Source organism: Python bivittatus, unplaced genomic scaffold (genome assembly GCF_059951505.1).
Source record: "Python bivittatus isolate LINGU-HERP-01145 unplaced genomic scaffold, Pbiv_v1 ctg000370_np1212, whole genome shotgun sequence".
Taxonomy (NCBI): domain Eukaryota; kingdom Metazoa; phylum Chordata; class Lepidosauria; order Squamata; family Pythonidae; genus Python; species Python bivittatus.
The window spans coordinates 3218613-3243360 of NW_028277062.1; the positions used below are offsets into that span (position 1 = coordinate 3218613).

The 24748-nt window shown below is 60.0% G+C and overlaps 3 protein-coding genes across 5 annotated transcripts in view; 1 reads left to right on the forward strand and 2 right to left on the reverse strand.

The window, feature by feature from the left end:
- EPHB4 (EPH receptor B4) overlaps positions 1–4472 on the reverse strand; it is a 28355-nt gene extending 23883 nt beyond the window's left edge. The window contains exon 1 of the mRNA XM_088142063.1: positions 3549–4472. Within this exon, the coding sequence (XP_087998189.1) occupies positions 3549–3603 (55 nt within the window). The 5' untranslated portion in view covers positions 3604–4472. The remainder of the gene's footprint in view (positions 1–3548) is intronic.
- Positions 4473–10817: 6345 nt separating this feature from the next.
- On the forward strand, positions 10818–14156 carry PPP1R35 (protein phosphatase 1 regulatory subunit 35). 3 transcript variants are annotated; one of them, XM_088142130.1, is made up of 5 exons: positions 10911–11271; positions 11602–11802; positions 11988–12258; positions 13241–13371; positions 13622–14156. In XM_088142130.1, the coding sequence occupies exons 2-5, from the start codon at positions 11623–11625 to the stop codon at positions 14120–14122; spliced, it is 1083 nt and encodes a 360-aa protein (XP_087998256.1). In that variant the 5' UTR covers positions 10911–11271; positions 11602–11622; the 3' UTR covers positions 14123–14156. The 3 variants fall into 3 exon arrangements, with proteins under 3 accessions (XP_025030177.2, XP_087998256.1, XP_087998257.1); XM_088142131.1 differs by having other exon boundaries at positions 11005–11271; positions 13581–13901; XM_025174409.2 differs by lacking the exon at positions 11602–11802 and having other exon boundaries at positions 10818–11271.
- MEPCE (methylphosphate capping enzyme) lies at positions 14107–21537 on the reverse strand. Its single transcript, XM_025174408.2, has 4 exons — positions 19635–21537; positions 16671–16889; positions 16322–16448; positions 14107–15203 (listed from the first exon to the last, which is right to left on the reverse strand). Exons 1-4 carry the CDS (start codon positions 21459–21461, stop codon positions 15151–15153), a joined length of 2226 nt encoding a protein of 741 aa, XP_025030176.2. The 5' UTR covers positions 21462–21537; the 3' UTR covers positions 14107–15150.
- Between the last annotated feature and the right edge of the window lie 3211 nt (positions 21538–24748).

The following is a 24748-nucleotide window of genomic DNA, read 5'->3' on the forward strand; positions in this document are numbered from 1 at the left end:
GCGAGTGCTTGCCCATCTCCCACTGCAATTGTCTGGGCCCTTGAATGACCCAGAAAGAGGGCCCCAAGGAGGAGTCCCCTCTCGTGCTCGTCCCCATGTCTGGGAACTGGCCTTGGCGCTGGTCCTGGGTCCAATTTAAGATGATACATTCCCCCCTTGCTTTTCCCAGCCGCAGAGCACACTCAAGCTGGGGCCCTGTTGCGCAGGGCTGGACTCGCCCCCCAACTTTGCTTCACAGCTTCCCTCCCCGGGCTGGCGCCCTCCAGGGGCAGGGGACTACAGTGAGGAAGCTTGAAGCGTCTCCTGGCCTTTGCAAGCGTGCAAAGGGCACGTCAGCAAGCGGGCAAGCCGTGGGAGGAGACGAGCGGTGAAGGTGGGTGCGCAGGGGGGCGATTCTGCCTTTGATAAAGGATGGCCGTCTCCCCGAGGAGCAGCGGGATTACCAGCCTGCTCAGATGCAAAAGCCGCTGCTGAGAGGCTTTTGAAGCCTCTGCCAGGCTGCGTTCAAAGCCTCCTCTGACTCTCTGCGGCAAGAGGTGGGTCAGCCGCTTCCGCCCTCTGCTTTCCGGGCTGTGGCAGGACCCCTTGAGGCTGACAGGGCCTTCTGCGGGCCCAGGGCTGTCTGGGAGAACCCGTGCGCCGGATCCACTGGAAACATACTGCCCATCACGCGCGAGTACCCGTGGCTTGGACAGCCACTCTGGGCCCCATTCTGATGCCGTGCCAGAGCAACACCTGCACCCCTTCGATGGGGCTGGTGCCCCCTTCCGTGCTCTCGGCAGCGGTGGGGGTTGGGGCCCCCCACAAGATGAGCCCAAGGGGAGGGGCGTGACAGGAACGAAGGAAGCAGCAGCCCAGGGAGCCCCTTTGCCTGCCCGCTGGGGCCCAACGGGTTGCCGGAGGAGCCGAGGTGAGCAGGGGAAACAGCCGAGAAGGCGGACGGTCCGCAGAGGTGCAGGGGCAAAGATGCGCAGGGCCTGCCGTGTCCACTGCCAGGGAGAGCCCTTCTGCCCCTCGGACGTGGTCTACGGTGAGGCAGCAAGTGCACCTCTGCCCCCAGAGCAAAAGGGAGCTGAAGGGGGGAGGCCGAGAGAGGCTGGCAGGCTGGTGGCAGGACCCGTGGCCTCTCACGCTGAGGAGGAAGCTCTTCCCCTCTTCTGGAGAGGACGCTGGAAACAAAGCCCTCTGGTGCATTCTGGGAAACCAGCCTCAGTGGCCACAGCTGTTGCCGGTGGCCCTGGGTTCAATTATATGCCCTGGCACCCCACTACCAATATGGGGGATTGTAGTTTGATAGCAGGACATATCTGTGGTGGTGAGGGGTCCATAATACGGATCCTGCAAAATGGTCCACCCAACATTTGAGGGCCCCAGGAGGATGTGGTAGAAGGGGCTTTGGCCAGAGAGAGGCAGAGAGTCGCTCCTGCTGTCCGTTCATCCCCTGATGCAGGATTTATCCTCCCACCCCAACTCCCAGTGGAAGCCACAGGCTACTGTGCCATCATCACGAGTCAACAGACCTGATTCCAGTCCAACAGCCTCAGTAGAAGTCAGCAACTAGTCCACCTGTGCTGGAACCTGCCCACAGGGAGATCTCAGAGCCAAAGAAAAGGAGCAGATGGAACGAAAGCAGGTGGGCTGGGTGGGGGTGGGAAGGACGCTTTAGGATCAGGACCTGTGCAGGGGTGGGGGGACCTTGGCAGTCTGGCAGAGGCTGGGGGCCCCAGAGCCCAAGGTCTTGGACGGAGGTACAGAGCACCAGGCCAGGCTGTTTTCCCCATCCAGCTCTTCAGAGAAGCAGAAAGCCCACCCCTGGGCACGGGAATGGGGAGGGGACTCCCGAATAACCCCCATGCGGCTGGAGGGATTCAGCCTGTGTTCTGTGCTCAAGCGGCCCTTCACAGCTCTGGGGGAGATCTGACCCCCAAGGAGGAGCTCGGGGGGAAGAAGGAGGCAGAGATTTTTTGGGAGCATGTAGAAGGGACACTGGGTGGGGGGAGTAACTGAGGGGAGGTTTTCAGTCTAGCTTGGCAAGTCAGGGGCACATTTTGCTAAAGAGATGACTTCTGGTCCCAGCTGCGGGGGGTGGGGGGGCAAATGTTTATTCCCTCCCCTTCCTTGTGTTTCTATCTGTGGTGGAGATGAAAAGGAACAGACCTGGAAGAAAGCATTTTTCTCTGCTCCTGTCTTAATCCCTTTTCAATGAGATTCTCCTCCAGATGCGGTGTGTGATGACTGAGGGAAAGAGAGAACACGGAAAGGGGGGGCAGCAGACTGAAAAGGGGGAGAATCGAGAGCTCCCCCATCGAAAGCAGAAACTCCGTTTCCTTGGGACTGTTGGGGGAATCACAGACTGAATCAAAAAGTAAAGTGCTTCCCCAAGGTTGCAGTCCCTGAGTGGTGGGTGGGGTGGGGGGAGGTGGGGCTATGTTATGGGGATGATGGGCATTGTTGTCCAATGCATCTTGCAGGCGCTAGTCTCAAGAAGGCCAGCACCCAGATCCCCTTCTGGCAGAAAAAGAAAAGATCCCACAGACCAAGCACAGAAACCTAAAGGGCCTAGTAGATCTCTTGGCAGAAGGACAGGAATCTTCCCCCCCACCCTCCCCCCACCACAACCCACCAGCTGGTTCCAAGGGACGGGGTCTCCAACCACCTTCGCCCTCCTCGGGTTAAGGTGCCCGCTTTCCTCCAAGGGAAAGCCCCGGGGGGACTCCTCACCACTCCCAGCTCTTCCCACCTTCTGGACCCACAAGGGGCCCAGCTCTCTGCCCCAGAGGACCAGTGTCCAGGTCCCATCACCCCCAACCTAGGGCACTCTAAAATACTTCTCTTGCTCTGGAGGCCACCACAGCACAGTGTGTCCCTTGCAAAGCAGAATTTCGGAAGAGAAGAAGCCATTCCAATGTTAAAGTAAGGAAGCAGTCAAGAAGAGAGCCTGGGATGGGGGGGGGGGCTAGATTGTGGGGGGAGAGATTGGGGAGGAAAAGAACTGAGAGCAATTGAGGAAGGGGAGACCTTGAAGGAGAGGAATTCGGAGATGAAAGCCCTATTGCAAATCGTTGCCCTTTTGGTGGTGGGTGGGGGCAGATCGTGGTTAATATCAGGAAAAGGAAATTGATCGCTCAGGAGTGCTTCATTAGCAGGATCGATGCAGAACTCTAAACACTTTGAACAGCCACTTTAAAAAATAGACCGGGGGGGGGGCAGAAAGGATGGGTGGGGGGGAGAGAAAGAAAGGTGTCCTCTGCTGGGCTGATATCTGCCAAGGCAAATTCCTTACTCCCCTCTTAGGGAACAGGATCCAGAAGCCGGGGCGGGGGGGGGGGGCACCACTCCTTGGACTTGATATCTCCCCCCTCCCGGGAAGACAGGAACTGTAACTCCTAGCCGCCTCCCCGCCCCCCCCCAGGAAATTCCCATCTCCTCCTAGTAGGAGTCCCTGGGAGCGCCTTACTGTGCACGCGTGTGTGTGCAAAGAGTTGCACAAAAGTTCCAAAGGAGCTCGAGCGTACCCCAGCCCGTTCCTGGCGCTTTTCAAGGCTCACCTTCCACCGCCAGCACGAGGGAAATCCGGAACCAGAGGGGCCACCAGCACTTCATCGCACCAGGAACTCCAGCAGTTCATGCAGGGAACAAACCAGGATCAGCCGACGCAAAAAAATCCGAAATAATCCAAGTCTTGGGGGGAAACTGGAATCCTCAAAGCCCGCTCAGGGTCAGGAAAAATTAATTCCACAGTCCGGGAACCGCATTGGCGAGGGCGGTATTTTTTCTTCCAAAGTACACTGGACAAACGGGGGGAGGGGGGATGCGAAGACTCCCCCGGCAAACGTTTTCAAGTGGGAACGCAGCCCCCACCCCGCTCCTCGGCTGCCTATTCAGAAGCGCCCTCCGCTCCCCTCCCCCCAGCTCGTCTGGCGCGGCGGCTGCGCGACCGACTTTCAGTAGGGGAGAACTTTCGGGGCGCCCCCAAGCCTGCCTCCGACGCCCGGGACAAGCTCGCTCCGGCCGGGAGAGCGCAGCTCTGCGCGGGGCCCCCTCCTGCCGAGGCCCGGGGGGGAAGAGGGGCCCCCCGCCGCCAGCCGAGCAGAAAAAGATGGACTCCCCCGATGCCGCGGCTGGGAGTCGGAGCCCGTCCCCAGCAACTTTCCTGGCGTTGGCGGGCTTCTGGCCGGGGCGGGCTGGGGCCGAAGGCGGGCGAGGCGCCCGTCCCGGGACGAGACAAAGAGTCCGGCCTCAGAGCCAGGTTGGAGCCGTTTCTTCCAAACCTGAAAGTCCGGAATGGCAGAGACGCCGAGCAAACGTCGGACAAAGAGCGCTCCGGCGGCGCAGCTCCGCGGAGCAGCGAAGTCTGGGCAGAGTTGGGCGAGCGCCAGCGACGGGAGGGGAAGGGAGGGGGCGCGGAGAAGTGGATCCGGGTTAGGGTTTTAGGGAGCCCGAGGGTCGCTCCGCGGAGCCGCTCAGCCCAGCCAGCCGCCCCCGAAACTTTTCCCTCCCCCGAAGAGGAGCAGGGGGAGGGGAAGAGACGGGAAAGCGCCGCCCCGCCTCCAGCCTCTGGGAGCTTCAGCCCCACCGATCGGGCAGGCCCCCCTCCACAAGAAGGAGGGGCGACCCCAACCCTTCCCAGCCCTTTCTCCCGGCCCGAAGTGGGGGCTGCTTCTGAAGTCCCCCCCTCCCAGAAGTTGCGGGCCGGAAAGCTCTCAGCCCCTTCACTCCAAGACGCGCAAGAAGGGGGAGGGGGCTTCTGTCTGCCAAGGAGAGGTGACTGAAGCGCCCCCAAGTTTCTTACAAGAGCCAAACCAACACTGCAGGGGACAGGGGCTCCCCAAAAGACAAATGGCCCCCAAGTTTGTAAACCAAGAAGGGCCCTCGGTTGTCCCCCCAAACTTGGAAAGGTTCGTTCACCAGCATTTAAGAGGCCCCTTTCTGACTTCAGACCCCCGGAGAGGAGGGCGCCCAAAGGGCGTCAAGCGCCAACAGGCAGGGCGAAGAGCTCAACTGCTCCCCACTTGCTCCAAGGGAACCCCTTTTTCCCTCCGCGGTGGGGCAGCAGCGGGGCCCCCTCTCCCGTCTCTGCTGCCCCAAAGCGCCACTCTCCCCCGAGACACAGCGGGTGCTTCGAGCACGGGCTGGGGCGCGGGCCAAAAGGGGAGGGGCCTCGCGGCGGCGGACTGACCAACCGAGACACGCGCGGAACACGCCGGGAACAATTCTGGGCTGGGAGAACGTGTGAACGCGGCAGAGGCCTTCAGCTCACGGAACAGTGGTTGAGGGCCAGAGGGATTTATTTCACTCGCCTCGTCTAGATCCAAGTTCCGGGCGTCAGGAGATGAAGGGGCGATTCCCCCTGCCTTTCCCGGAATCCGACGTTCACTCGCATTTTGAATGCGATGCCGAAATTATTCATAAATCGGGAAGGCGAGGGGGGAAGGAAACTTGCAAGCTGGTGGTGAAGTCGGGGCAAACGAACGTAAAGAAGCGAACCCCCCGGCCGCCCCGCTTAGAGGGGGGCGGATGGTTTACAGTGTTTCATTCTGACGACTATTTACACCCCCACCCGCGGTGGCGGCCGAGAACCTCCAGCGCACCGAGGACCCGCAGCGAACCTGCGGGGTGCTTCCCGGAGGAAGGCCAGGAGTCGCCGGCGAGCCTTCCGCAGCCCCGAGCGCGGGGCTGCCGCAGAGGAGGCCCCGCTGCTCGGATGTAGCCGCCGCCTGGGAAGGGACGGGGGAGCCGAGCCGCCGAAAAATCTAGCGAGCGGAGAAAAAGCGGAGAAAAAGGGCGGCCCCGGCGCTTCAGCGGCTGGGTTCCCACGACGCGCTAACCCTTGAGCCGGATTAAGAAAGCGCCGAGGCCGGCCTGCCGGGGAAGCGTGGCTAGAGCCCCAGCGACGGCCGTCGCGGAGGCTGCCCGTCCCCCGAGCGCCCCCGGCGGGGCTTCTGGGGCTGAAGTCCAGCCAGCGGGGCAAGCTCCGTCCAGCCGGCTCCGGGGCCCGTGAGAAAGACGGTGGCCGGCGGCTGAGCCCGGGGGGCGGGGGCTGGACAGCGGTGACCTGGGCGAGGCTGAGCTCCTGCCGCTTCCTGCCTGGCTCCAGCCATCCTGGATGAACCAGCCCCTGCCCTTTCCGCCCGGCCGGGCCGCTTCAGCCGCGCGAGGATGATGGGGCCGGAAAGCCGCCCGCGGGAGGGGGCCGGAGCTGTCTCTGCTGGCAGGACCCCGGCTCCGGCAGCGGGGAAGGGGCGAGAGGCCGGGCGGGGCCTGCCACGCCGCCCGCGGAACTCCCCGCCACAGGTGGAGGGCGACGGGGCCAGGGCGAAAGCCAGGGGAGCGGCTCCCCCCGCAGCCTTCGGCCCCGAAGCCCCCGGGCCGCAACGCGGGTGCTTCCCCAGCGGGCAGACCCGGCCAGCCTGCGGCATGACACAGCCGTACCTGCGAGGACCGATGGAGCTGCAGGCTCCTTGCCCCTCCTGGCCCTCCAACATAGGTCTCCGATTTGCATTTAAGCCAGTTGGCCCTCTGCCCACCACAGCAGCCCACAGGGGCAAACTGTGCCTGGCTGCCATTTTGTGAGAGGGCCCCCGACATGCCCTCCCAATGGGTCTGCCGACGCTCGGTTGCCGGGCGCTTCCCAGCGATGCTCTTTGACTCCCTCTGCTGTGGCCCCTCCCAGAGAAGTCAAAAACAGGGTCCAGTCCGAGCTGGTGGCCCAGAAATCAGAAGTTCACAGAGGGGCAGGTAGAAGGTTGCCTTCACCTGATGAATTTCGGCCTGCATTGCTCAGCTGTTCAAGGTTGGAGGAATGGAAAACAGTTGGGAGGTTTTTATCCAGCCAGATTAGAAATAATATTTTAACCTAAAATATTTATTGATATGTTAATATTTAATTAAATTAAAGTAATTAAATTTAATTAATTTAATTAAATTTAAATATTAAATTAAATTAAATATTTAATATTAAGTATTTTAAATGTGTTAAATATTTAATAATATTTTTTTTTTAATGTACAATCTAACCTCCCACGTACGGGCTGGAGTGCAGACTGAATGGCAAGGTGACCCTGTGGCAGGCCCAGGACTTGAACCCAAGACCAGATTCTTAGTCCCTAATTGGCGGAGCCAATAAAATAAAATAAGCCAGGGATTTTACAAGTGAACCGGCATTTCATTTCTGAAAGGAGTAGGCGTGGGACTTTCCCCTTCTGCACTGACCGAACTCCCTACGAGCTCAGAAACATTAGTTTCTCCTACTTCTGCTGGAAAGAGATTCCATAACTGCAGCCATTTGCTTTCTTCCTTTCTCGATTAATTATGGTTAATACACCGATTGGCTTCTTTGCCTCCACCTCTCCAGAACCCTTCTCCACCTCGGCTGGAAAAATATATCCAGAGACACTTTATGGAAAGTCTGCAGGCAGGCAATCTGTGAGCCCCACAGCCAGACCCGGGTTATCTCCCTGGCCAGCTGCAGACACACACACTTCCCCCGCCCTGCAGGTCAGGCCCGGGGCAGGAAACAGAAGGGGCACGGCTGGCCTGGAAGCAGTGGTCACAAGCCCCAGGGCTGGTGGGGAGCCCGTGAAGTTGGCTGAGATTTTTTCCAGGGGGGCGTTTTGAAGGGCGGTCGCTTTGCTGCTTAATCAAGAAGCTTGCAGGGGCCGGGGGGTGTTGGCCCAGCCTCTTCGGGATCTGGGCAGAAGTTCAGACCGAATCTTTGCCTAGAGCTGGCCTTGTGACAGCCCTTAAGCCAGACTTTCAAAGTACTGTAAAGTTCAGTCCCAGAACATCCCCGTGAAATGAGGTTAATAAAGTAGTACCTCTGAGCACACGCAGAGCACCCTCCCCTCCCCACCTGCAACAGCAGCAACTCTGCAGAAGAGTCCCTGGGGATGACTTCAAAGCCCATAAGCCGTTTCAGGACATCTGTTCATCCTGTAAAAGGACAGGCCACCCTGGTGGGTTTCCAGGGGTCAGTTAAAAACCGAGGAGGTCGTGTGATCTGGCTGTCCATGCATGTATCTTGGCCTGTTGTGGAAATGTGACCCAAGTGCTGGAAATGGGTGTGTTCGGCCAGGAGCTGTGTTGTGTGAAAGGAGCCTTCCAGCTGGAAAAGTGCGAACAGACAGCCTTGCGTCTGTCACTGGTGAGGCTTTGCTAGCTGGGAGCTGGGGGACCAGGCCACTTGGAGGGCGGACCCATCTCAGGAAGCCCTAAGAGCTGCCCTGCCCACCCGCCCTCCTTCTCAGCCCCCACTCTCCTCTGGGTCCACCATACTTTGCGCACTACACACTTCGGCCCGGCTTGTTCTCTCCCTGGGGAGCCCTGAGGGAACCTGCCCCACGCACAGCGCCTGCTGGCCTTGACTCTCTGCCGGACCCGCTCGCCCCCTTGCTCTTGCGCTGGAGAAGCTGAAGAGTTTGTGCAGCTCCAGATTCAAATTGATTCCAGACCGAGATGGCTGGGAGAGGCAGGGGGAGAAATGGGGGTCCCTGGCTGGCTAATTGGAGGGCTCTGCAAAAACCAACCTGGTTTGAATTAGGCTGAGCCCCTCCCCTCCAACACCCCAATAAATTTCTTGCCTGCAGCCGGATGGGGGGGGGGAATGGGATGAGATGCAGAGAAGGGGGGCCAAGGAGGAATGTTTTCCACCAAGGAGGAACTGGATCCAGGACATGTGGGGGCGGGTGCCCCAACACGTCTGCCCAGATGTTCCTCATCTGTGGGCCATCTCTGCGTGTTTTGAATATCTCCATTTATCTTTTCTCGGCAGTGATATTCAAAGCCCCCCGCACTCCCCCCCTGAAGCTGGCAAATGGATTTGGGAAGGAGAGAGAGAGGGAGGGAGGGAGGGAGGAAGGAAGGAAGGAAGGAAGGAAGGAAGGAAGGAAGGAAGGAAGGGGGCTGCTGGGCTGTGAAGGCGTCAACGAGGACCCCTGCCAGCTCCCTACACGGGGGAGGGCTGTCTGCTCTAGACAATGGGATGAAGCGCAGATCGTGTCCCCCCTTCATGCAGGCGCGCCCTCCCCCTCTCTCGGCCCGTGTCCAGGTGCGTTGCACTACGGGTCCTATCATCCCCTGCCAGCAAGGCCCGCGGGGTCAGGCGGCGGCTCTCCCCTCCCTCTGCACCCAAGAGCCCGGCCTGCCCCGTCCCCTGGCCGACTGCCCGGGCGCGGCTGCCCCCTTCAGCCCGCGGGTGCCGACGCTCGGCGGGCCTTTCCCCGAGGCTGGCAGGATCCTTTGTTCTGCCCTTCTCCTCTCCGGCAGGGCGGGCCCCGCGCTCAGGAAATTGCGCGCCCGGCGGTTCGCCAGCGCGGGAGCAGAGCTGCCCTTCCCCGCGCGCCAGGCGTCGTGCGGGCAAAACGCGGACTCGCTGCCGGGCTGCAGTCGCGCGCCGCCGGCGTCCGCGTCGGACCGGCGCTGTTTGCTTTGGCACGGCTGAAAGCCCAAGCGCCTCCGCTCGGCCAGAGCGAGCGGGGCAGCGGGCGGCTGCTCCCTCCCGGAGAGGGGCACCTCTGTGAGGGGGGAGAGCTGCGGGCGCGGAAAGCCAGCCGTCTGTGCGCCAAAAGCCCGCCGAGGCATCCGGGCAGAAAACCCGCCCCCCGCCTGGCACGCGGGACCAAGCCCGCGGCGTCACCGCAGCTGTTAGGATCCCTGCTCGCTTCGGCTGCGTTTGGCGGCCCCGCGCTGCCCAGGAGCGCCAGCCCCGAAGCCCCGGGGAGGAAAGATGATCGCGTCGGCCCCAAACCAGCACCCTCCAGACGCACGGGATTTGTCTCCCATCACCCCCAGCCGGGGAGTTCCCCGTTCTGCTGGAAGTTTTGGCACTGCGAGGTCTCGGCGTTAGGCGTCTTCCCCTGCCAACTGCGCGCACGCGGCCCGAGGGCCGGAGGGGGGCGGCACAGGCGTAGCCGCGGGATCGCCCGCAGCGGGCCCCGAGCCCCACCCAAGCAGCCCCCCCACCTGCCCTCTCGCCTCTGATGCCGCTTTCCGCTGCAGTTGGCGAAGAACAATAGCCCGGAGATGAATGCCTGGCAGCGGCGGAGGAATTTCCTGCCGGGGGGGGGCCCAATGAAGGCCCCGAAAGAATAGCTTTTACTGACAGCCAGGAATCGCAGCCGCGTGCAGGCATCCTCGCCCCCGCCCCGCAGCCGACACCACGCGAGGGGCGTCCTCTTGAAAGCGGGGCCCCAGCGCGAAGGGGGCGCCGGGACCTTCCTCAGCCTTCCTTCCTCCGGATTCCCGGCTGGGGGACGCGGCTGGGGCGGTCGGGGCCGACGGCTCGTTCCAAGCGAGCGTTCCCACGGGGCCCCTTTCCAGGGGGCCCTTCTCCGTCGGGTCGTGGAGGGAGGGAGGGGAGGGGAGGAGTCCGGGACCCCTCGGGCAGGGAGACGCTCCCTACCCGGCCCCTCTTCCCCCGGGGCCCCAACACCCCAGGGACCGAGCTCTGCGGCGGCAGGTGTAGCGCAGCCGCGCCCAACCTCGCGATCCACAGCGAGCACGGCGGAGGAGTCCGGCGCAGAGGACCGAAAGCGGCGCCTCATGCGCAGCCGCACTGTAAGAAGCGCGCGGGGGGGCGTTGCGCTCGCATTCCTCCTCCCGCGACAGAGCCTTTGAAGCGGGGTTTCTCACACCGGGCAACTTTAAGACGGGAGTGGGGAATTGCACGCTGGCTGGGGAATTCTGGGAATGGACGTCCACCTGCCTTAAAGTTGCCCGGTGCGAGAAACGCCGCTTTAAACTTTGGGGAACGTCTTGCAGCATCAGCGCACTTGCGAACCAAAACTGCCCCCCACTTGCGCCGAGAGACCAGCAGAAAGGGCCTGGTGCGCAAGCGCGGCTCTCCCGCCCAGCCGCCGTGACGCACACGGAAGGCGGCCTCTCTCTCTGGCCCCGCCCTTCGGCCCACCTCTTTCTTTCTGTGCGACTTTCGTGACGTTCTCACGCCATTCGGCGTTACGGCCGTAAAAGCCGTCAATTCCCTTGGTGCCGCTCTAGGATTTGACGCATCTGGGGTGGAAGCGCGCTCTTTCCTCTCTCCTTCGCGTTGGGACGCCCGGAGGCCCGTCTGGGCTGGGGGACTCGATAGCCTTCCTGGCTATCGAATAGGGCACTTTCAGACGGGGGCCATCTTGGATTGAAAGCGGGGCTGAGACGGCCCATCCTAGCGACGGCCTCTTGCTACGCGGCGGTGGCGGCGGCGGCAACGAGCACGGCGGTGGAAAGAAACGGGGGATCGGCGGGTCCCGGGGAAGACGGTTCAGAGAGAGGAAGGTAAAACCGCCCTCGGGGAGGTCGCTGGCCGAAAGCTGCCCTGGAAAAGCCGGGTGAAGGGGGAGTCTGGAAACTGCCGGCGGCAGCGAAGGTCGCCTGGAAACCGCCTTCCCGGGGAAAGCGATGCGGCGGGCTCCTTCAGGCGCGGCGGACTACAGCTTCCCTAATCCGCGGCCAGCCCCCTGCTCCTGCAGCTCTCTCCCAGCTCCGCTCCGGCTGAGGGCAGGCCGCCTGCGGGCGGGCGGGCTGCGGCGGAGCGGAGCCCTCGCCCCCCGCGGAGCCGCTGGAAGCGGCCGCTCCACCGACGCGCTGCGCCCCTCTCTCCGGCAGGCGCCCGCCCTGCCTCCCGCCATGGCCGGCGCGCTTCCCGCGGCGCCCCGAGAGAGCCTCCCTTGCGCGGCGCCCGCCCCGCAGCCGCCTTGCCGGAGCCCGGACCCCGCGGTGGTGCTCACGCCGGAGCGGAGCGGCTCGGGAAGACCGGCGGGCGGCATCCTCCGGCGGGAGCCGCAGCAGAAGCCCGCCGGCAGACACGTAAGTGGGGGGCCGCGCGCCTCTCGGAGGGCGGGCGGGCGGAGGGCCCCTCGAAGCCCTGCCCCGAGCGGATGGCCTCGGGGGCCCCTCCCACCGCTAGCCCGCTCCCCGCAGAGGGCACGAGCTGCGCGAGGAAGGCGAGGCAGGCCGTCCGGAGAACGCCTGGGGGTCTTTATGCCTCGCAGGTCCGCTTCCGGAGTGAGGAGCCGGGCGGGGTCGGCCTCCCCGGGCCACCAGAGGAGCCCCAGGGCGTCGCCCGGATGGTGCGGAAAGAGCCCCGGGGCAGCCCTGCCGCCCTCCACGCGCTGGGCACTCCGGCCCCTCACAGCAGCCTGGCCTTGGGGGCGGAGGTCCAGGCGACGCGGGAGCAGGCCTTCGATGCCCGGCAGGCGGCAGAGGAACTGGTGCAGCACTCGTTCGTGGCCCGCTGCGCCGTGGGCGCTCACGTAGGCGAGGGTGAGTTCTCTGGGGACCCATACGGGCGGGCTTCTCTTCCCAGGTAGCACCCCCAAACGGGGGGAGGCGCGTGGGCTCGCTCCTGTCCCGGCCTCCTTGCTCACGTTGCGCGGCGAGCATCTCCCCCGCACGCAGAAGAGCCGCCAGATCCGCCTCTGACCAGTCGCCTTCGCGCAGTGTTTCTCAAGCTCCTCAACTCGACTTCGACTCCCAGAATTCCTCAGCCACTGTGCGGACATTCCTCCTCCGTGTGTGCTGCCTGAGGAATTCTGGGAGTCGAAGTCCACCCACCTTCGAGTTGAGGCGGTTGAGAAACACTGGCTTAGTGAGATGTGCAAACCAGGCCTCTGGCAGCATCTCCAAAGGCACTAACGGGCTCCTGGCCAAAACCTTGGGCTACAGCTCCCCTCTTTTTTACCTGAGTATAAAAGCCCAACGCACCTGGCGCCACTCAGCTTGGGCGGGCTGAACCAAAGAAACACTGTGGAGTGGAAAACGATGGCAGCGTAGGAGCTCTGGGTTTGAATGGAACCGAATTGCCTTAAGAGCGCGGCTGGGGCACAGGAAAGCGTGTTTGCTCCTATGCAAAGCGACAGGCGAGAACTGGCTCTTGGGGCTCAGCGGGGCCGTGACTGCGGCAGCCTTCGCCCACTCAGCAGCCCCCAGGTGGCTTGAGACTGTGATTCCCAGAATGCCTGGCCCGCGGGGCCCCTGAGAGTTCTGGGAGTTGCAGTCTCAGGACATAGGCTAAGCGGGGAGCCATATGCATTGAATTAAACAAATTTTTAAAATGGGAAAGCCATCAGGTTAGGGAAGGATGGTCTCTATCCCAAGTCCATTCCTTAGTGGCAGTCCAGCCCCAATGATTTCAATAGGAGAGACATCACGACTTGTGGTTTTTAAAAGTGGATCTAAAGCGACTAGGGTGGCCCCAACAGTTGCCCTAGTTCACCAAAGCTGCACACCCCCTCTGCTCCTTCAGGTCTGAACATTCCCCGGGACCAGCAGCTCTACCAGGGCCTCATCAGCCTGCAGGTGCCAGCAGATGAATTGATCAACTCTGCTGTGCAGGAGAAACTTGCCCTCGCCCAGTACCATCCTGGAGGCAGAAAGGTAGGCCCCGGGCATCATCTCCTGCTACAAGCCCAGGAGGTGGCAGGAAAGGGCACAGCCCATGCCTCGTGAGGAGCTGCCCTCGCCTGGGAAGGGGCTTTGCCTGCAGTCTGCCAGGTGGGGCTGGGGCTGAGTTAAGCAGGTTGCAGGCAATTCAGGAAGGCCTGGGGAGCATGTTCCGTGCACGAAGCTCTTCCTCTTTGTTGTAGGAAGGGGCCGGCGCACGGCCTGACTTGATGGCGTTTTACAGGCCAGAGGAGCTGTTCACAGAGACCCCCGTCCTGGAGGTGGAGGGGCTGCCACCCCTGAAGCTTCAGGCACAGAGGCGAGATCCAGCCACCACGTTCCTTATGTACCGGAAGCTGCAGCAGTGGGCGAGTTGAGGAAGGACAGAGACCACACGCCGGGCCCTCCTGCTGGCCCGCTTTCTAGAGACACGGACTTGAGCCACCTTGCTGGTGGCCATTCACTCAGAAGCATCGCTCAACCCCCTCCCAACACTTTATACATAAATTATAACTGCCACTGGATTGCGTGGTTTTTCACTTTACTGCCAAAAGGATTCACATCGAAGTACACGTCAGACATGTTTCTTGCTGCAAAGGACTTGTTCTGGCAGTTTTTCTTCAACGCCAGCACTGCCCTTTGCCCATCGAGAGAGCACGAGCCCACCCTTCAGGAGCAAGTTGCTCTTTACTACCCCTCCCCCTTCCCTCCAGAGATTGGGACAGCAGCTGGTAATAATCTGTAGGCTTTATTTATATATATAATCAACTTTTTTTAAAAAGATAAAACTCCTTTCAAACAAGATCACCTTACTACTACAGTTGGGGGGGGGGGGCTCTTTTTGGCCCTCCAAAAGGCAGACAGCTCCAGACTGGAAGGAGGGGGCATCTTCATTTAAGATCACAGCCAGCAAGCGGTGGGTCTTACGTTGTTTCTCCCATCGCACAAAAGGAAGCCTAATTGGGCAGAGGGCTATGTGGGACCTCACAGAGATCAGCTGAGCCCTCAAAGCTAGCTTGAAGTTCTCCAGTCAGCACTGTCTCTTTCTCCAAGGGAGAGGCCTCTCCCCTGCTCCCCCCCCCACTACAGGCTCAATGAAGCGCACCCCTTCCAGAGAAGAGATGGTTATCAGTCAAGTTAGGAACCAGGCGAAGTATCAGAGGCCCAAAAGCTGCATCCGTTTTGCCATGTTCGCACTCCCAGGGATGGGGGAAAGAAAGAGGCACCGTTTTATCCCCCAACCCTGCTCCGATCTAGCGGAACTTAAGCACTGTTGCGCCCCAGCTTAAATTTCAAGATGGTGGGCAAGAAAAGGAGCCTGCTCTGGCAGGGCAGAGGCACAAGCAACTGGCTAGGCCCTTTTTGCCATCTGGGGAAGGGGAGCTCTTCTCGCTTTCCCATTTGCTCGCAAATAGAGGACCCGATCCCGGACAGAGCCGCTTCACCTTTTCCTGGCCCCCCATCCCCCCCCATCATGCCATATTTTCTCCATCCCATCAGGGGCTCAGGTTGTGCTGAAGAGAGTCCTGGGTGTGCTGCTTCATCCCCCGCTGGGCTGAGGCGTGGAAGCTGCTTCTGGGGCCAGGCCAGGCAGCTCCATCAGGCTTAAAAATCCACAGCAGGCCAGTTTGGATCTCCCTCTGCCTTCAGAAGACTCCAACATTCATCAGTGGGGGCTAGCCCAGCTGCCTGCCCCCCCAGAAGCAACCGTGGCAGGTCAAGAAAAGAGAAGGAGGCAGCCTGGGACTGGCGCTCAAGACACAGCAGGGCTCCTCAGTGCACTCCAGGGTGCGCCTTGCGGAAGAGATAGATGGGGCGCTGGAATCCTGTGGGGGAGCCCAGAGAAGGGTGTTAGAGGCCCTTGCGTGCATCCTCTGCGCTCCCCACCAATTTCTGATGGGCAGGTGCAGGAAGAGCAAGATGTCAGCCCCCCACAACATGCAGCTCCAATACCTGGCCAAGCTGCAGAACGATCCATGTTTGTTTCGAAACCCATCTCTGCCTCTCCCTACAGAAGCCCATCCCTGGGACCAGGGTGGATTTGCTCTCCAAAAACTCTTTCTCAGTGCAACCCAGCACCTATTGCCCCCCCACAAAAAACCTGTGCCATTCCCTGTAATTGTGTCATTAACAGCTTTAGGATGACCCAGAAGAATGCTACATGCTCTGATACGTTCCGGACAGAGTGTCTGAAGCGCTGACGATCTTCATCATTGCTTGTATTAAAGACTCCGATGATCTCAGGGGAGAAAAATATCAGAAGCCTTTCCCAAGACCGCAGCTGGTGCCAGTGAGATTTGGAAGAACCAATCAGGGATTTCTCTTTGAAATCCGAGGGGGCTTCTGAAACTGTCCCACCAGCCCCAGAGCTTCTGTCTACCACATGGACTGCTGACATTAGCAAACGCTCTCTCACCTTGTGGGAGAGCTGGGCAGCCCCCCAACCACATGCAGGCCAAGAGCCTCTCTTGCCAGCCAGCCCTCTCAGTGGCTGGCCTCCTATGCGAATCTGCACTTGGCACCCCCTCCTCCCCCTCCCCAGCGCCACCCTGAGGTAGTTGGGCTGAGGAAGCGATTGGGCGTCTCCCTGGGAGCTTCCATGACTGAGGGGGCATTGGCCTCGGGCCTCCCTGGTGTCAATCCACCTTCCCCATGATGCTGCTGGTCTGGCTGACCCTTGGTCAGCTGTGCCAGCAAGCAGCGCAATTGGCTCTTGCAGCAAAGACTCTGCTGTCCAGGAAGGGCATGGCTGCTTGTGGCAGGGCAGCAGGAGGGGATTATGCCACTTTTGCCATCCTGCTGCCCTCCAGAGTTTCTGGCTGGTAATCCTGGAGGGTGTTGCCCAGTCTGTGACTTGCGGGAGAATTCTCCAAGCACCTGGCCAAGCAGTGTTATTCTGGAGTTGCTCTGGCACATCCCTGCCCACCCGCCTCTGCCCAATCACCTTTCGATGTGTTTCTGGGCATGGCGACCAATTCATAGCTGGAGAAACCCACTTCGGAGGAGGTCAGGTACGAAGGAAACTGGTCAGGTTTCAGCTTAATCCGGTGGTAATGCCTGCATATCGTTTCCTGGGAACAGGATGGGAGAGAATTCATACCAGCAAGAGAAGGACGCCCCCTCCCCCCCACTTCCAGAGGCTCCTCAGCGGCAGACTTCGGGTGAGATGGAGCCCACCCCAGCCGCTGAGCCCAAGGTCTAACCCTGGCGTACTGGAGCGCGTTCAGAGGGGCAGCCCCTGCCCCGCAGCAGGAAGAGCCCTCTCACCAGGGCTCAGCCAGCCTCTCACTCACCGTCAGGTTCTTCCTCTTCTTGTAGGAGGACCAGGCCTGGGGCTCCAGGATGAGGATCCCGCCTGGCCGAAGGTGGCGGTAGAAGCGCTTGAAGAGACGCTTCAGGCCCTCGTCGCCCCAGTTGAGCTGCACCCACTTGGTGACGCTGAGACAGAGGATCACGTCGTACTCTGGCTTCTGGGCTTCCAGCAGCTCCTCCCGGTCCAGGACGTAGTTGCCCTGCCAAGGAAGCCAGAGAGTTGGTCTGCTGCTGGCCCGGGGGCAGGCTGTGGCTCCCCCTGACCCGCTCAGCCTTCTCCCCCCCCCGGCTTCTCAGCATCACTGGGAGAGGCTGGGCAACGACCTCTGAAAGCCCGAGACAGGCACCACCGGGGCACTGATGAAATTCTGTCCTCGCTCTTAGTCTCTGCTTGACCAAGTGACAAAGTTTTGCCCCAGTGCCTGGAGGCTGTGGGGGCCTGAAGGGGAAGGAATACTGATGAAGCCAAGCAGGGACCACCCCTCTCTGGGGGTTTTCCATTCTTAGTTCTGAATGGGGTTGCCCCCCTCCAGATGTGCAATGGCCCACAGCTCCTGTTAGACAGGGAGGTGGTGGCTGTGGCCACAAAAGCCTTTGCCCAAATCCATCTTGTGCGCCAACTGCGCTCATCCCTGGATTGGGGGCCCTTAACCCCTCACTAGGTAACCCCAATGGACTGTGAGACCCTGCTTTTGGGGGTTGCAGATTTGGAGGGAAGGTACCTCAAGGTCCTGCTGCGAGATGAGCAGCCAACTTTGCAACTGGCAACCTTGAAACCAGCACAGCTGTGAGGGCTCCAGCTGTGCTTCCCTCCTCACCTGAGCTCCAACTCCCCCTCCAGAGCCTGACAAGTCAGCAACTCTGAACCTTGTGCTTGAAAGCAAGGAAGCCCAGTGCAGGTGGGAGGAGAGGAGGGGGAAGTTCAGCTAAATATTTGCTAAGCAGGTAGGCCTGGTAGAAGCCTCTTCTCTGTTCCGGGGGGAAAGAGCCAAGGTCTGGCAACAAGGATCACGCCAGTCAGGCCTCGGTTTTGCCAAGGCCATGCTGGCACCAAGGAGGGGCTCCTAGGCTCATGCGTGGATGTGGAAAGAGGGAGGCAGAGCCAGATTCCCAAGGGCTTTTCTGGGCTGCTCTTCCCCCCTCTGCATTTACACACGCAGAGCAGAAGGGAAAGGGGGATCCTTGGGTGTCATCCCCCATAGGTAGACCATACTAGGGAATCAGCTGCAAGGGGAAGGCGAAAATTACTTTTACTGAGAGTGTCTGTAACAACAGAATCTTGCAAATCTGATTGGGCTATACTCCTCTTAAAGTTCAGTGAATTAGGGGGGTGTCTGCCCAAGCCACTTCCAAGCATTATCTGGGTGTTCTGGACTTGAAACATTTCATCCCCCTTTGCCAAGGTAACGACTGCTGCATGTCTTGGTCAAGGTCATCTTCCTTACTCTCTACCCCGGGTGCTCTTGTGGTCCAACTTTAGGTCCTGATCCAGGCCAGCAGAGGCCCCTGCAGCTGGAGCTCCAAAGGCCAGAAGGAGGGGGGCCCCAAGCTCTTCTGTGCTCAGGCCATTCTAAGGGTGGGCCAGCTGAGGGGGAACTTTACTCGAATTCCAGCTTTTGTTCTGCCTCCCAGAGAATCCCACTTGAAACATCCTCCTTCGCCAGGCCAGGGGACTCTGCTAGTTGACAGCCCCTGTATCCAAGCAGAAGCCACTGGAGGAGGGGCAACAAAGTACAGCTTACCTCTGCCTGTGCGGAAGGGGCTTGCACCCCAAACTGTCTCTGATTTGCCTGATATGGCAAGGATGGCTTTCTGAAAGCCAACCCAACCCAACGCAACCCAACCCGGCTTCAGGTCAAAGCCTGCTCCAAGCACACGGAGCAAACTCTCCCCCCCCAGCGGAAGGAGCATTTGCAAGTCTCCTGCCCAGAGCTCAGCTGCTACCATGGGTCCCTGGAGCCTCTCCCCCACTTTGTGCAGGGTGTTTTGGGGGCCTCATCCTGGAGTGCTCCCCTTCCAAATTTCCCCAAACCCTTGGCCCATGTGATGCCCCCAACCCCAGGCGGAATTAGAATGCAACATACTTACTGCCTCTGGACTGGCAAGGAACAGATTCCTCCCTCCCGCCCCTGCATAAAATGGGCTGCCTGATCTTCCAAGATCCGGCAGTGCCTTTGCTTCATCCCCCACCCCCACAAGGCCCCTTCTCCAGTTGCTCTGCTCAGCCTCCGCATCTCCCCCAGGCCTGGCTGCCCAAGAGGATTTCCCTGGAGATGCTGAGGGGGGATCCTGGCTGCAGCCCCGCCCCCGTTCCCTCGAGGTAAGACTTTTCAACTCCCCCAGGGCATCGGAAGGGACACCTGGCCCCGGCAGTTACGGAGATGCCACAAACTCCCCCCATTGCAAGGCTTTTCCAGTATCTTGGGGGACTCCTCACCAAGAGCCCATGCATCAGACTGAAGCACTAAGACCAGCAGAAGAGGGGGGAATCACTCCCGCCTCCTCTCCCACCAGGCCCAGGCCAGCCAAGGATGCCAAGTCTCCACTTCCAAAGCCCCTCTTTTCAGGACCCAAGGAGAACCTAATCAGAGATGACCCAGGCCACGCCTTCTTCCTTCGGCCCCACCCTCAACCACTGTTACCCCTTAAGGGCCCATCAGTGCTCTTTAAGCAGGTGCCTGCCCTAGAACGGCTGATGACCCTCCACGCAGCTGAAGGGACTTTCAATGGGGGATGGGATCAGAGGACCTGGTCTGGTCATCTAGGGAGCCGAACTAATTTGTTCTCAGGTAGTGGAGGGAGAGCTGCCTGGAAAAGCACAGCTCTCCCACCTGCTGCAGAAAACATCAGCTCCAGGGCTGCGGGACAGCAGGCTCAAGTCACAGCTGCCCAGGCAGATGGTGGAGCGGAATTCCAGCAGGCCCAACGGAGCTTCTCTTACTTACCTTGACAAAGATCACGTTGTTAGGAAAGACGGTTGCATCAACCCCTTCTTGGGGCACCCTTGGCGCAGCAATCGGACCTCGGCTGGCCATGAGAGAAGCAGGAAAGGTTTTCTTGGCTGGGGTGCCCCCCTCCCCATCACTGCGACTGTCCTGGGGCCGCTGCTGCTCTTCCTGCATCTCCTCAGAAAGGTAGTGCCGGATATTCTGGCGCGCCGAATGGATAAGGGCTCCATCAATGTCCATCCCCACCATTCTGGCAGGGCCCCACTTCTTGGCCACGCTCAAGGTCAGGTGGCCCACGTTGCAACCAACATCCAGCACCTCTCGGCCTCGGAACCACTCCGGCTTCATTGCCCGCAGCCGAGAGTCCTCGCAGTTGGGGTTGCGGTAGCCGTAGTACTTGCAGTAATTGCCGTACTGGAACTTGTGTTGCAGCGCCCGGCGAGGCTGAGGCTGCTGCATGGAGGAAGCCTGGGGGTGACGGACCCGCGGCATGCTTTGCCCCCGCTCTGGGCTGCTTCGGCTAGGCTGCTCACCGGAGGGGTGGCTGGCTCCCTGCTGCCGGGCCCCTGCCCCTTCCGATTTGCTACAAGTCCTGCGCCTTTTGCGATGGTGGTGGCGGCTCCCGGCACTTACTGAAGAGGCTGTGGACGGGCATGAGGGGGTGATGCTCCTCGAGGCCTGCTGGGCCGGCGGCAGTTCCCCGCTCTCCAGCAGCAGGGGAGAGACCACCTCGTCCCTGCAGTTGATGGCAGTGTTGAGTTCGTAGGGCTGTGGGGTGGCCCCGTTGCAGGCCTTCTGGCACGACTTGCAGGCGGCGGTGGTGGCGGCGGGGGGCTTGCCGCCCCCCTCCAAGCCCCCCACGGCACGCTGGGCCCCCCGGTGGCGGTGCCGCTTGCGCCCGGCTTTGATGGGGGAGGCCAGCACCGGGGGGTCCTCCTGGGCGTTGTTGAGGCTCAGGGGGTCGGTGATGTCCTTGGGGATGAGGATCTCCACTGGGTCCCGGCCCTTGGCAGGCAGCGGTGACGACTTGGGGGTCTCGGCGTTGAGCGCCTGGTTGACCTCCTCGTCCAAGAGGCTGTTGAGGTTGAGCGGGTCGAAGATGTTGCCCCCCAGCAGGAACTCCGAGGGAAGCACCGGGTCGCACTCCGAGTTGACCCGGCGCCGCCGCTTGAAGGCCGGGTGTTTGAAGCCCCCGCCGCCGCCCCCGACGTGGCAGCTGTTGCGCCGCTTGCCCCCGCCGCCGGGAGCCCGCGGGGGCGCCTGGAAGCCATTGCGGGGCCGCTGGAGCTGCTCCGCCGCCGGCTCCTCCTCGGGCAGCGGGCCGGGCGCACCTTCCTGCTGCTGTCCGCCTGGCGGGGGGTGAGGCTGGCGGGCCGCCGCGGCCTCCCCCGCCGGCGACAGATGCGGCCCCTGCGGCGCGAGCGTCACGTCCCCGCGGCCCTCGGGCGCCGCGTCCTCCTCCGGTGCGGCCCCGCCCCGAGGCGGGGGCTTGAGCAGCGGCGGCGGCGGCGCCGGGACGAGGAACGCCTCCTTGTCCGTGGCCATCTCGATCATGCCTGGCCGGGCGAGCGGGGTGCGGGCCCGGCCGCCGCGATGCAGAGCTCGGTTCCGCGCGGCGCTCGCCTCAGTCAGCGCTCCGCTCCGCCCCGCCCCTCGCGGGCTCCTCCTACGCGTGCGCCGTACGGACGCGCGCCCGAGCACAGTCCCGGCAGCCTCCGCGCGCGCAGCCGCAGTGCTCCTCCCCGCTCGCGTCAGATCCCGGCGCGCACGCGCACAGGCGTTCCGTCGACAACCGTCCGACGCTCCCCCTCGCTCCTGGCGCATGCGCGCCCCCACACACCGCCAAAGGAAGAGCGCTTCACGCCTCCCGCTTTCCCGCGATGGCACGCTCCCCCTGCGACGGTGATTTATATATTCGAAGGGTGGGGCCATAGAAAGACGTGCCCCCTTCTCGCAGCTTAAGCCAATCGGAGTTCCCGACTGTCACCACACGCGTGGAGCCGCAGCCAATCGGAATCTTCTGTACAGGGCGTTCCAGAGGCCACCTCCCCCCCTTACTCCCGCCTCCTTTATCCCATTTTCACCAATAGGGGAACTGGTGTATGGCGTCTTTAACCAATCAACATTCCAAGATAATTTTCTCGAAAGTGTGGGTGAGGGTCCTTGTTTGCTGAGGGCGGCGCTTATCATGTGCCCGTGACAGTGTTACTCAGGTTCAAAGCTTATACCCCCCCGAAGAAACTGAGTTTACTATTTAATGATTTCCTAGGATGGCAATTATTAAAGAATTATTCTCAGCATAGGGTGTAAGGTGGCTGCAAGAGCACCTAAGTCTCTAAAGCTTCGTAGTCATGCCTGCAGGCATTGATTTAAGTCTCCAAAGCGGACTCCCCATGATTCCTAAACAGAAGTATCGCCGCTGCCCCAGAGACGGATGTTTTGATTATAAATCGAGTAAAAATTCCGCCTTGCATGTAAACAACAGCACTTTTTTTTAAAGGGCTCCCAATATGGACAGTTGTGAAGGGTCACGTGGTTTCGCTTCCCGAAGATGTGTGCAAAGCCTCCTGGTACATGTAGTTTCCGAGCGTCCAGGGTTCCGTCTGCCCCTGTGCGAAGACGCCGCCTCCGCCCTCCTCCCTAAGAAAAGCAAATTGAAGCCCGTGTCCCTGCAACAAGTTTTTTCTTCCCTGTAGATTAGGACGTTCGGCTCTTTTGCTTTGCACGGGCCCGATACACGTGTTGGACTCCAAGCCCCATTATCCACCAACCAACAGGCCTTTGCACAAGTTGGTCTGTGGAAGACGGCAGTTGTAGTAAAAAATGCCCCCAGCCATCCATTTTCGGCACCTTCCAGTATGTTTGGAGTGGCTGGCACCGCCTCGCTCGCGTCAAACAACAACACAGGGAGCTGAAGTATCCCTCCAAGCTGGCTAGCTTTTGGCAAACTCACCCCGTTGCAATTTATTGTATAAATCCTGGCTATATATATCTTCTAAGTAAGTAAGTAAGTAAATACCCCCTACACCTCCTTGTTGCCCTAGTGGCTGTCTGGATTTTTCCAGCCCTAGCTTGGCGCAGAGGGTGAACTTCTCACCCTCCGGGCCCACGAAGCTGTGCTGCTGGTTCAGTGGGAAATAACAGCAAACATCAGGCGGCGAATCACCTTTGCGTTGTGGACCAAGCATCAGAGGCTGCAAGACTTTGGAATTTTATTTATGGCTCGTGCACGGGTGCCTGAGCCACGGCGCAAAAACGCAGCTGCAGCGCGGGTGCACTGGCTTCCGCCCCGCAGCTCAGCCCGGCCCTTCTGAGCATGCGCAGCGCGGGCGCCAGCGGAGCAACAAGCAGGTACCGGACATTCCATGACTCATTCCTAGAGAGACGCGCCCCCGCGAGGGCGGCAAAGGCCCGGATGTGCGGAGCCGCGTGTTTGGGGCGCGCCTGCGCGTTAGGGCAGAAGAGGGTGCGGCGCGCGCGCGCTTACCGCTTGCGGGGTTTTGCCTCAGATCAAACGCGGGCGCGCAAAACAAACATTAAAGTTTTTTACTGAGGTAATGTTGAGTTTTAAGAAAAGAAGCAAAGCTTGTCCATGTGGCACAAGGGGGACATAAAATCTCCTCTTTCTCCCCCCCGCACTTTTTTACCTCACGAAAAATGCTGAGGCAGCAAAAAGCATTGAAGTGCGAGGTTTGCTTTGTCATGGATACCACAGCACCGCGTAGGTGAAAAAGTCCACATTAAAATCTCCTCTCTCCCCTGTTACACAGAATATGGCTTTAATTCTTCGACTTACAAAAAACCCCACTTTATTTCCTTCGCCGACAAAATGCCAGTAAAAGCAGTAGAGAGGGATGGGAATCCTGAGCCCATGGGGACCATTTTTACCTCAGAGTGAGCCTCCATGTCAAGATCTTTTGACTTCAGTTGCAAATGTGGCTTATCCTGGCCACCACCTCCAGAGGAGTCCCTCCCTGGCTATATTCTATTTATTGCATCTCCACATGAGCTCTTCTCACCAAAGTCTAGTCATAATTTGAGCAAACAAGGCTACAAAGACTTGACCTTTTGTTCCCAGCCAAGAAAATGACCTCTGACATCACCCCAAAAAAGGACCATTTGATCCCTTAGCAACTCCATTCAGCCCAAGATCATCCTCCTCAGTCCCCTTCCTGTGATGGCATAGTTCAGGGTAGGGTTAAATCTCCTGCCCTGTATCTTACTCATCTATTTCACTGAAAGGCCTCCACAGATTTTATGAGGGAAACCAATTGGTAGAAAATGGGAATGAACAGAATAAAATAGTAGCAAGGAACAAAAAGGTTTGTAAGTACCTTAAAATAGAATAATTTTTTCCTTAAACACCAGGACACCAGGTACCTTAAGGTACTGTACTAAGGAAGGTGAAAATGCCTAGGAGGAGAATAATATATATGTGTAATTCCATCATTCCATCAATCACAAGACATGATGGTGGCTACTAACTGGGATGGGCTTAAAGAGAGATTCGTGGCCTTGAAGATTCAGGGCTGCCTCCAGGTTGGGCGCAGGTGCCTGCAAATCTCACTTGCAGGGGAGCATCTCCACCTCCTGCGTGGGATCTCCTTGGAGGCATCTGGCCCAGGATGGCCCTTGGGCTGAGGGAAGAGGGCTCGCCTTAACTTCTCACAGTCTGTGGAGTTCATTCCCGCAAGGCATGGTGGTGGCCCCTATCTGGAATGGCTTTGAAGGGGGATTCATGGAGGACAGGTCTACCCTATCAGCCTTGAAGACTCAGGGCTGCCTCCAGGTTGGGCGCAGGTGCCTCCAGGTCCCACTTGCAGGAGAACAAGAGTGGGAGAGGGAAACATCCCAGTCTCCTGATTGTGAGTGCCCTGAAAACATCTGGTTGGTCCCCATTGCTGGATTAAGAAGGGTCTTGGCCTAATCTGGGAAGAGTAGTTTTAGGTTTAAAAGGGGTACCACCGCACAACTGAAAAGGTGCCATATCCACTTGACTTTCAAGGGGCAGCTGGAAAAGGAAGTCCAGAATGTATCAGTTCAAGGCAGGTTCATCTGCAAGAAGCCCAAGTCTGTAATGACTTTAATTAAAAAAACACTGCAGTTTAACT

Coding starts and splice junctions, on each gene's coding strand:
- PPP1R35 (XM_088142130.1), top strand. CDS start 11,623: ATGGCCGGCGCGCTTCCCGCGGCGCCCCGAGAGAGCCTCCCTTGCGCG. Junction 11,803..11,987: donor AGAAGCCCGCCGGCAGACAC/GTAAGTGGGGGG, acceptor TATGCCTCGCAG/GTCCGCTTCCGGAGTGAGGA. Junction 12,259..13,240: donor GGGCGCTCACGTAGGCGAGG/GTGAGTTCTCTG, acceptor CTGCTCCTTCAG/GTCTGAACATTCCCCGGGAC.
- MEPCE (XM_025174408.2), bottom strand. CDS start 21,461: ATGCGCCAGGAGCGAGGGGGAGCGTCGGACGGTTGTCGACGGAACGCC. Junction 16,449..16,670: donor AGAAGAGGAAGAACCTGACG/GTGAGTGAGAGG, acceptor TCCTGTTCCCAG/GAAACGATATGCAGGCATTA. Junction 15,204..16,321: donor GCCCAGAAACACATCGAAAG/GTGATTGGGCAG, acceptor GCTCCCCCACAG/GATTCCAGCGCCCCATCTAT.